Genomic DNA, 10,836 nt, shown 5'->3' with positions numbered 1-10,836 from the left:
GGCGTCGTGATGGCTGGGCATCAACGGAAACGCCCCGACGCTGATCTCGTCACGGGTTATTCGGAGGCCCCATTCAGAGGTGGAAGGAATGCCACATGATTCGCTGGTATATCCACCCGAGAGCGCAGATCCGCAATACACATAAAGTCACAAGCTCGCTGCAGGCCAGCACCGGTCGGCGTACTACAGCTGGCAGCCCGCGAATGGAAATAGGCAACAACTTGTCCGACGAGAAAAAAACGTCCAGATGAGCTTCGTGGTAAGCTCGTACCTCGCAGGATATTTAACACACTCTGAACCGGATAAACAAGAACAGTAACCGAAGAGATCGGTCTTATAGCTCCTGGCTGAGGTCCTCGGTCATCCGATGCGGGGGAATGGGATAATCACCGGTGTGGCTGCCAGACATCGAGGCATGTTGGCACGGCATCAAATTATGGAGCATCGAGCATCAGCTCACCCAACCAACCGGGGCGTCAGGAAGAATCATCGAGCTCAAAGGCGCTTGGGTGGATGGGCTTGATATGACGAGGCTACTGAAGCCGCGAGTAAATGAAGCCGTCCCACTCGCCGTCATCCAGCTTAGGCGGGCACTCGAGCCGTACATCCTGGTTGCGGAGTTCCTCGGAGCGCGTCATGGACGTCAGGGGGTCAAGAGTCATAATGCTGGGCCTGGCTCTCGAAGTCCTGGGTAACCGTGCTCGTCTTCATTCTGCTTCGGGACGTGGTAAATGCCGTTGTTTCTTCTGCGCGTCGAAAACCTCTTGTTAATCGTACACTTGTCAAGTGTGTGCAAAATTGGGCATAGTGCGAATTTAGACTCGGATAAAAAAAATTTTTAACCTGCGTACGATCTAGTTGATCCCTACTATCACCAAATGAGTAAGCACGCCAGCTGTAATGTTTTTAATAGGTATTCACTGATCCGTTTGTCTAGACTTACGCTGCGTGTGATCACCTGCTGAAAAGGCATGCTGAGGCTCGGGACCAAAGCGAGTTTAGAATGTCCTATTTTTTTTAAATATTTAAACTTGTCTGTAATATGAGATTTTTCATGCAGCTATCGACATACTTGTCCGGTCCGAAAAAAAAATAGTAGGTCTCTAAAGTCGTGACAACTTCTGTTGTACTGCTTCAATGAAAGCGCGGTTAGCCTTCTTCATTCGCAGCGCTAGGACAAATTTTAATTAAATTTGTACATATTTCAACCAATCATATAGATCTCAAAAGGGACATTGACCAATCACACATACGAGGATTCTTACTTAAAAGCATAACTGGTAATTGGACCTCAAAAATAAATCGTTTTATTTAGACAAATACTACAGTAGCAGTAGGACGTTTAGGACGTACTGAAGTATCATCTTCTTCCGTTCTTACTCCCCTCTCCAGCACAACGGATCTGCTGTACATGCATTATCTTGTCTTTGTTAGTTAACCCGTATTTGAGTCATGCCTTGGCGGCAGGGAAAGCAAGCTAACCCTCAGTACAACTCTGCTCGACGTTTTCATCCTTCTTTCTTCATCTTGGGGGCTCTCAAATAATGAACACGTAGTTCATGTTGCCATCTCTCTGCAACTTTATTCAGTTCAGGCACCATTTTCGCGTTCTCGAGCATAGATGACAATTCTTTGAAATTGTAGAAACGCGTGATCGTCTGCATCATCGTCGTTGGCTCCACATCGGGCATCAAATTATATTTCATCATGTAGCTCTCCCACACCTGCATATTCGAGTTGGTCAGAAGCTTATCCAGTCCCTCATCCAGCTTCAACAGCTTGAACACTTTGTCAGGAGATACATCTTTGTTCAGCCAATTATTCACCATTCTTGTCTCCAATTTGATGGGGAGATCGCCCACAAGATCAAAGTTACGCTGCCCACGGAAGAAAATCCTCGATAGCCCGTCATAGCCATACCTGTCCGACAAGACTCGAAGCACGACATCCTCTGCCTGCCGCGTATAACCCTCTTTTATGAAAGCGTACCAAGTATTAAACAGCGGCGTCACGAAAATGCCACCTCCCACTTCGTCAAGCTTTAGAATCTTGAAAACTCCCTCGGCAGATTCGGCATTGTCCATCCACTTATTCAGCAGTTCCCTCCACAGTCTCGACGCGAAATTCTCCGTCTCCAAGTTTGAGGATCGTATTCCCATTTCTACCATCTTGGCTACCCCTTCGTCTGTGTACTTTTCACTAAACTTGTCGAGTAATGCCACTTTGTTTGAGGGGTTTTTCACGTTGAAACGATCGATGTAGGCAGCATAAACATGGAGCTTCGGGTTGGAGAGAGCCTTATCAAGTCCGCTGTTAAGGCCCAGCTTCGTAAAGACATACTCCTGCGTCTTCTGTTTGTCTACCCACTTCTGGACCTTGCGGTTTTCGAGAAATGTGAGCTCTTTCGCTACCTTCGGACTAAGCATCCATTCGACGATCTTTGAGGCACTGGGTACGCTTATTCCTCTCTCATCGGCATGGTCAGCTCGTAGCATCCTCGCAGCAGGAGCATCGTGGGAAATGCTACTGACAGCAATAGCCTGGATGCCTGAAGCGTTTACTTTTGCATCATAAGTACTGGCAATGAGAGTCACAATAGTCAGCAACACCGAATAGAATCGCATACTTGAGCGTTGGACAGCAAATTGTGAAGTTGACAGGCTATGGGTCTACAAAGAAGGAAATTAGGCTATTGATTATGGTACGTTTAGTATTAATAGTAATCCCTACACCTGCCGCCTCTGCACTTGCAGCTGCTCCGCTCTGATCTCAGATACTCCATAGTTGAATTTCGACTTGCCATCGCTTTGCCGCAAAGTTTGCGCTCTGTCCGCCTCCTCCAGAAACTCAGGAGGCGTCACATCGTCCGGATTCTGCAGCGTCATGGCTGCAAGACGCTCTTCTGCTGCTCGAGAATACCACTGGTCCAGGTCTTTACCCTGCGCGTGCGAATGCGGCGCAGAGTCCCGAGTGTTTGTCGCACTTGTGGGGACAGAGATTAAATTATTGGTTCCTGAAGTTTAGTACTTCAAGTAGCAAACAAGCCTAAGATGATTTTACCTGTCACCTCTCCCTTGTAATAGGGATTCCGAATTACCTAGAATAACTGTTATGAGGTGCTTAATTATGAAAATGTCACTATTGTGTATCATATCCGAAGAAGGCAAGCAAGGACACTTGCTGTTTGCACCCTTCCTTCCTGCTTAGCTCATATCGTAGCTATCTCTGCATCGATCCAAGTTTTTGATCACCTCTACCGACACACCCGTTGAATCTGCTCAAATAATTAGCTTTGCGACCCACTTTAGGTGTTTCATAATATTCGTAAGAATTGAGCTCTGCATAATCATTATCTGCTTCACTGAGCATGAGCATGATGTGAGCTGACTTCGATTCGACTGGCGTCTTGATGGCACCAGCTTTGAAAAATGAAGAAAATCGTAAGGAATGTACTTGTAATGGATGATAGCGTGCTGGCTTCTGTAAATAGACCATTTTAAAGGTACACATAGCTGAGCCACCTCACAACAAGAATACCCTTATGTAGGCATAAAGTGCTGGTTGGTTCCCGCTACGACTACGTAAGGGCTCACCTGTATTTTTTATCGTGCTGGACTGTACACTTAGAAGTTAGTAATCATGTGTACCGGTACAGTATGCTTAACTGTGAGTATCATTCTGGATATTCGCCTAATAATGTGTTCTCCAAATAAATGGTTACCTTCTAGTATGTTCTTCTTGGGTGGAGACAGCTACACCAAGAGGTCGTTATCTACCGAGTGAGGTCGATGATCGACAAAGTGTTCAATGTGAACACGTACAAACTGAGTATTAGGACCAGCGTAAGTCTGAAAACCGCATAAAAAAAGGTCACTAATTGCTCCAGTTACACAAAAAAGCGTCCTCGATGATGCCGACCTCTGTCAATTTAAAGATACAAGCCCGGCTCCTATTACAGTAATACTCTTAATCAGGGAGCCGAATATACCGGGCTCTCGACTTGAAAATATAAAAGCGTGCTCCGGCTCGGTTCGTCCATCCCATGATGATTACACACTGTGCTTCGTTTAAAAGGTACTACAGAAGACCATAATAATACCCACCGGTATTAAATTGATACCGGTGTGTATTCTTTACTATTAATAGGTAAGAACTGTACATGTATTTGATTCCAAGATTCAAGATGCGATTGTGGAGATTGTGAAACAAGTGACGACCTCCCATATCCCTTTAATTGCGTGGCAGAACACTTCGCGAACATGTGGAGTTTTTGGAAAACATGACGAGATTTTTTTACAAAGAACGGTAATCATGTAAATTGGGATGCAACCTTTACATTTCGTTGACGGTTTTGGTGCTCCGAGAATTAATAACCCGGGTTTTGTTCTGTTTCGCCAGCCAATAGGATTCCTGTATCTTCACACCTGCACTAACCCTACAAATTGGGAGTCGGTTATGGTATGGGAGAACGCCTTACGGCCACAATACAGTGTGGCCATGGCACAATAAGTCTGCGTCAGCACCATAAAACTGATCACCACAACGGTGCGCTGGGCAGCACACTTCGCAGCACAATACAAGCAGAAAGCGCAGGAAGCGTGCAAAAAGGCCGCGGTTAGGGTGAATCTGGTCGCTCTGAGGCAATTTTCGTGTGACCCACAGCATTCCTGGAAAGCACAACTACCGAGGATGCCGCCGAGAGTTAGCTGGCGAGAGATCACTGTAGATGTCCACGCCGCCGAAGCGGAGGCGGTATTGGCTAGGTTCACGTCGTTCGACATCTACAAGAGCCAAGCAATGGGGTGCACCATATGCCCCGGTGCCGACCACAAGATGCGTTATCGTCTACTAGAGTGCAGCTCTACTTTCTGCGCCGAAGCGAGCCCACTGAAGTGCTCATGGCGGGGGAAGATGGTGACGTGCCTGGACAACGACCACTCCTCCATCTTTGAGTTCGGTCAGCACAGCTCACCTGCCGCGACCCCAGCCTCCAAGAAACTCACTCTTCGGCACAAGGCCTTCTGTCGTGACCTGGTCAAGCAACGTCTGAGACCGATTCGCATCAGACACGCGCTTGCTCGCAAGTTCGGCACCCCTCTTGAAGAGCTGCCAGCGTTGAAAACCGTCCAAAACTTTGTGAACCATTACAGCCGCACTCAAATGGAGAATCATGACCGCGTCCAGGAGCTCTCCGCTTGGGTCCGTGACCATGCCTACACCGGGAGCGAGGGCATGACCGAGCCGTTTACATTTGCGTGGCACATGGACAATCAGGGTAAGCCCATCATCGGAAACGGCTCGGACAAGCAGCCGTTCCTGGTGGGCATCAGCACGAAGGCCCTGTTGTTGAGGCTGTCCGTGCCCCCCGAGAGTTTTATTCTCCACCTAGACGGAACTTATAAAACCAACCAGAGCGACTACCCCGTGCTGGTGGTCGGGGTATCGGACCGCTCGCGTCGGTTCCACCTTGTTGCGCTCTTCGTTATGTCCCAGGAGACGCAGCCCATGTTCCAGGCTGCGCTCATGGCGCTTTGTCGAGTGTACCGTTGGGTCACTGACAAGCATCTATCCGTGTACTACGCTATGGCCGATGCCGATAGAGCCCAGTACAACGCCCTCGCTGCCGTCTTCGGCGACAACCTGAAGTACCAGTTCCTGATGTGCTTCTTTCACGTGATGAAGCACATCCAGGAACATGTGAAGCTACTTTCTTCTGGTGCACAGGCTAGAGTATTACGCGAGCTATACGATCTGCATTTCGCGCGGAGTTACTCAGAGTATATAGGGATGCTGAGACCAATCTTGTCGGGGTGGATGAGGGACCCAACTTTAGTTCCGTTCGCGCAGTACATACACGGGCAATGGCTGACGGGTCCCTTCATGGCGTGGCAGGTGTTCATGACGCCGAGTGGCTTCGCATCCACAAACAATCCCGCAGAAACGTTCAACGCGCTGTTTAAGCGCGATTACACGCTGCGTCGCAGGCTTAAGATGGACACTCTTCTTCGAGAGCTAAGCGCGTGCTGCCGAGATCAATCAAGTAGTGCCAAGGCGTTCGAGTTTACTGTGTGCCCCGCACCAACCCTCGCGCGTAGGGTCTCCGAGTTGGTTCGAGAGAAGTTGCTGGGTGTCGGCGAAGACCAAGACCTTAACGCTCTGCGCGCTGGAGCCTGCTGCATCCTCAGGGTTATATCGCTCCCAGCACCGCGTGTGCAGGTCGCGCCCAACAACCGTAGCGAAGAAGCCATCGCAGTGACGGCGCAGATGGGCGTCAATTACGCGCGGAAGGAATTTGAAGGAGAACCGTCGGATGGCTGGCCTGTTGACGTCCTACGGCAATGGAGCCCATGCCGCTACTGGTTTGCCTTTGGTGCGTGCATCCACGTATTGTTCGCTCTACGCGTCACTGCACATGTCGACAGCAGTGGCCGAGAGGTTTTAATCAACCGCCGCAAGCGCAACCGCGGAGAAGTCACGGTCCTACCGGATATTGGTCGTCCACGCACAAATGGTGCTGCACTCAGCTTCGACTGACCCAGTGCATGCAATCTGTCGAACTACGGCGATGTCTGATCATGTGCATATCTACTAGCATGCGTCTAATGCAATACGTGTGAGGGATCTGCAAATACATTTACATGTCTTACGGTTAGATCCAGCATTCATATACGTCGAGTAATGGTGGCTTTCAAAGATCATCTTACCGCGTTAGCACATGTACAATGCTGTAGACGCGAGGACTTCCATCTCCCTACTCTTCTTCGCCAGACCCACTTGATGTAGAAGAACCTCCACGCACGTCCACCGAGCCGGATGAACCCGTCAGCGAACCCCCACCGCTCACGATAACACTTCCTCCTGCCTCGGCCGCGCCGCTGGAACCGCCGGCCGCGCTCACCAGGCCACTGGCACCCGTATCGCTAGAGCCTCTAACCACACGCACAGCGCCAGCTCCGCTCGCGCCCGCAACAGACGACCCGAGCGTCACGTCACCGCTCATGGCTGAGTCGTCGATGCCGCTGCCACTCAACACAGACACCGAGCCGCCCTGTACGACGCCAGCGCCACTACGCCGCCTGCGCTGTCTCCTGCAGAGCTCCCGCCCGCCAACCGAACGGCGCCCGCGACTACTTCTGTCGAAAGAGACGTCGGCAGCCCAGACGATCCGCCCAGCATCACGTCGTTCGCTACAGATTCAGCACTGGAGCCACCACGCACGTCGATTTTGCCGCCGTCGGTCACAGACGACCCCACCGACAAGCTGATGCTTCCTGCCGAGTCAGTGCTGTCCGAGCCAGTCGCAGCGCCGGACGAAATCCAGACGCCGCCCGACCCAACTCCAGCCGGGCTCGACACACGCACCACACCGCTGCTACTCGAGCCTTCCCCGCTACCCAACGCCAGTGACGCACCACTTCCCGACGCACTCGCGCCACCGGACATCGTTTCGTCGCCTCCCGTCGCACCAGCACCACCAGCTACAGCAAGCGAGCCACCCACGTCGTCGGAGCTGCCACCGCCCAACACACGCACAGACCCACCAGCACCTGCAGCCTCGCCGCTAGACACAATCACCGACCCACTCAACTGCGCAAGCAACGCGCCAGAACCGATCGCAACAGAGCCAGACGAGCCCGCATCGACCGACTCACTCGTTAACGATACAGCACCGCTGCTCGCGGAAGTCGCGCCCCCGTGAAAGCTTAACGTCACCGAGCCGCTCTCCGTCGTTACGCCGTCGCCACTCAGTATCGTCATGCTGCCGCCAGTCAACGACGTCGAGACGCCACCCACCACAGACACCGCAGAGCCTTCTCCGAGCAAGGAAGCACCACCTGACACATCGATTGATTCAGCACTAGTGTCAACAGATCCGCTATCGATACGAACGGACCCGCTTGCTGGTGGAATGACTGATTCTAGAGTGCCTCAGAGTGGTGTGGACTACACCGGTCGTGCTGGCAAGTTGGCACCGGAGCCTACCCTATTGTGGGTGATGGGCCACTGTGTTGATCAGATTTGCGTTTGTGTTTTGTATATTTCCTCATGGTATGGTATGGTATGGTAGCCGAGTGGAAGTCGGTAGCCGTTACCTGCGACCACTCAAAAATGTTTGTTTTTCAACTCATCTGCAGGTTAGCATTATGTCAACGTTCCGTGAGCCTGATTGGACAGAAAACCATGCAATTGAGAACCACTATTATTATTCATGTTCTAGGGCTGAAACTTTTAATATTTTGCTCCACCAAAATCAAACCTTCTGGCATGGTTTTCCACTTAACATAGTAAATCTTCGCTGGTGCTTTGAGCTGAAAAAAAAACGGCACGCGAAGATTTAATTTGATTAGCCAGTCAAAGATACTTTTCAACCGTGATAACCCCAATAAGTAATCCCTCTTGATTAAAAAAAGTCGCAGATTTTACTTTCCCAAACAGTTTTCAAATCAGTGCACTCTGCCCTGGCTCTTTGTAAATGAGCTTTATTTTCCCAATCAAAAGTATTGGTTTCCAATTAGTACTGGAACCCTAACGTGTCTACAAAACCTTTTTTGCCAGAAAAAATAGATACCGGCTCATGTATTAATAGCGGTAAGCACGATTATGTATTAACCCTTCAATAAATACACAAATTTCTTAATTCTCTCTTTTCTCTTATGAGCCGAAAGCGCGAGGTCCCGTACGAGAGCGACGCGTCCACGGATCCGCCCGACAGCAGCTCCGAGGGTGGCGAGGCCATTGACAGTGACATGAAGCGGCTACGTGTTGCCTATAACTACGACGGTGCTCACGGTGTGCGGTGGGCGGGCGAAGCTACTGCCATGGACACAAACATGGAGATCCCCCGAGCCAGAGCGGTGCGCAGCGACTACGCCGAGGCCAACACCATGCTGAGGGAGTTCCACTACCTGCGCCAGCTGCGCAAGTTCCAGGCCGAACGGGGCCGCGCCCGGGCCAACTACGTGGCCGACTCCATGAAGGAACCGACACCCAGATAAGCCACAGACAACTAGAGACTGGAGTGCACCGTAATTAATTTAATTGGAAGACTTAGCCATCGCTTGGCCAGCTCGTGGCCGACACGTACGAAGTGTGGCCCAAGACACACAGATACTTGGAGTTGTATATATTTTGTTACGGCCAGGCCAGACTCGCCATCCTGTCTAAAGCATCACACTTACGCTACAAGCACACGAGCATGAACAGACCTAAGGCAACTCGGACGTGAGCAGGTTGGCGGCGAACTCTCGCTCCTTCTCGAACAGAGGCGAAGACAAGTAGCGCTCACCGAAACTGGGCAGGATCGTCACGATGAGCTTGTCCTTGTTCTCCGGGCGCTTGGCCAGCTCCAGACTAGCCACCACAGCGGCACCAGACGACGGGCCAACGAGGATTCCCTCCTCCAGAGCCAGACGTTTGGCCATGGCGAAGGCGTCCGAACTGCTGGCCGTGATGACTTCGTCGATCAAGTCGCGTTCCAGTACTGTAGGCACGAACCCAGCGCCAATGCCCTGGATCTTGTGGGGCGCCGGGTTGCCGCCCGACAGCACCGGACTCTCCTCAGGCTCGACGGCAACGATCTTAATGCTGGCCTTCTTTGGCTTTAAGTACTGGGCCGTGCCTGTCAAAGTGCCGCCCGTACCCACACCGGAGACAAAAATGTCCACCTGTCCGTCAGTGTCACGCCAGACCTCCGGGCCGGTCGTCTCGAAGTGGATTTTGGGGTTGGCCGGGTTGTCGAACTGGCCGAGTGTCAAGGCCTTGCCAATCTCCGTCTTAACCAAGTCTTCTGCCTTGGCCACGGCTCCAGTCATGCCCTTAGCACCCGGAGTCAAGACCACGTTGCAGCCAAATGATTTAAGCAAGATACGACGCTCCATCGACATCGTGTCAGGCATAACTAGCGTTAGTTTGTAGCCATGCACGGCGGCTGCGAAGGCAAGACCGATACCGGTGTTGCCCGACGTGGGCTCGATGATGTGCGTCTCCTTGTCCAGACGGCCGGACTTCTCGGCGTCCAGGATCATACTCAGACCGATACGGTCCTTCACAGAGGCGCAGGGCTCCATGAACTCGCACTTGACGGCGATCTTGGCGTGACAACCTTCGGTCACGCGGTTCAAATAGACCAACGGCGTGTTGCCAATGAGATCGGTCATGTCATTAGCGATGTGGAGCGAGCGGGTGTTGCGCAGCAGCGCGCGGCGACCGGAGAAGAGCGAGCGAGCGAGCATTCTGGTGTTGGAAGGGCAGACTACCTGGTGATCCCGTAGATTCGAGAGTGAACTCGCCAATCTTGGCAACGGTAGGGTACAGTACGTACCCCTTTGCCACGTAGGACAATTTGGGGCTACGATACGTCCATGACAGCCAATAAGAGCGTAGTATATCATCGCTTCAACTTTGGTCAACCAAAAAAGCGTACGATTGGTGAATATTGTGTCATGTACTTTACAGTGTGTGCGCAATACACGAGACAGCTTCAAAATGGTCCACGAAGTCAAATACATGTACAGTACAGCTGATTCTTACTCCATTCTATATTGAAATTTCTAAATGCGTGTGCTGGGGTGTTTCTGATCAAGAGTCTGTCAGATTCATCTTTTGATCTGCCCGGTTGGTCGGTGCTGCCACTTGATATTTGAGTGTAATATAAATAAAAAATAAATATTACACTTAGAAAGTTGATTTACAATATGTAACTGCGCATTATGTTTATTATAAATAGTTAATAAATTTAAAATAAAAAATAATCAAATATGATTAAAAGCGGAAACTGTCCAGACAGTCAAGCTAAACAAACAGGCGGTTGTAGGAGGCCAGGATTATTTTATTCGG

The 10,836-nt window shown here is 50.9% G+C and overlaps 4 protein-coding genes across 4 annotated transcripts; 2 read left to right on the top strand and 2 right to left on the bottom strand.

Annotated features, from left to right (window-relative positions):
• Positions 1-1,508: 1,508 nt before the first annotated feature.
• On the bottom strand, positions 1,509-2,624 carry PITG_12731 (secreted RxLR effector peptide protein, putative; the record flags this gene model as incomplete). Its single annotated transcript, XM_002900081.1, has 1 exon — positions 1,509-2,624. The coding sequence occupies one exon, from the start codon at positions 2,622-2,624 to the stop codon at positions 1,509-1,511; it is 1,116 nt and encodes a 371-aa protein (XP_002900127.1).
• A 4,640-nt stretch (positions 2,625-7,264) lies between these two features.
• PITG_12729 (uncharacterized protein) lies at positions 7,265-7,699 on the top strand (the record flags this gene model as incomplete). Its single annotated transcript, XM_002900080.1, has 1 exon — positions 7,265-7,699. One exon carries the CDS (start codon positions 7,265-7,267, stop codon positions 7,697-7,699), a length of 435 nt encoding a protein of 144 aa, XP_002900126.1.
• A 955-nt stretch (positions 7,700-8,654) lies between these two features.
• PITG_12728 (uncharacterized protein) lies at positions 8,655-8,996 on the top strand (the record flags this gene model as incomplete). Its single annotated transcript, XM_002900079.1, has 1 exon — positions 8,655-8,996. One exon carries the CDS (start codon positions 8,655-8,657, stop codon positions 8,994-8,996), a length of 342 nt encoding a protein of 113 aa, XP_002900125.1.
• Positions 8,997-9,109: 113 nt separating this feature from the next.
• On the bottom strand, positions 9,110-10,269 carry PITG_12727 (cysteine synthase; the record flags this gene model as incomplete). The annotated part of the gene is made up of 1 exon (XM_002900078.1): positions 9,110-10,269. One exon carries the CDS (start codon positions 10,230-10,232, stop codon positions 9,207-9,209), a length of 1,026 nt encoding a protein of 341 aa, XP_002900124.1.
• Positions 10,270-10,836: the final 567 nt, after the last annotated feature.

The sequence above is a fragment of the Phytophthora infestans genome, genomic scaffold (genome assembly GCF_000142945.1).
Source record: "Phytophthora infestans T30-4 supercont1.27 genomic scaffold, whole genome shotgun sequence".
Taxonomy (NCBI): domain Eukaryota; phylum Oomycota; class Peronosporomycetes; order Peronosporales; family Peronosporaceae; genus Phytophthora; species Phytophthora infestans.
Note: the sequence above shows the minus strand (reverse complement) of the source record. Positions and strands in the feature narration are given on the sequence as shown.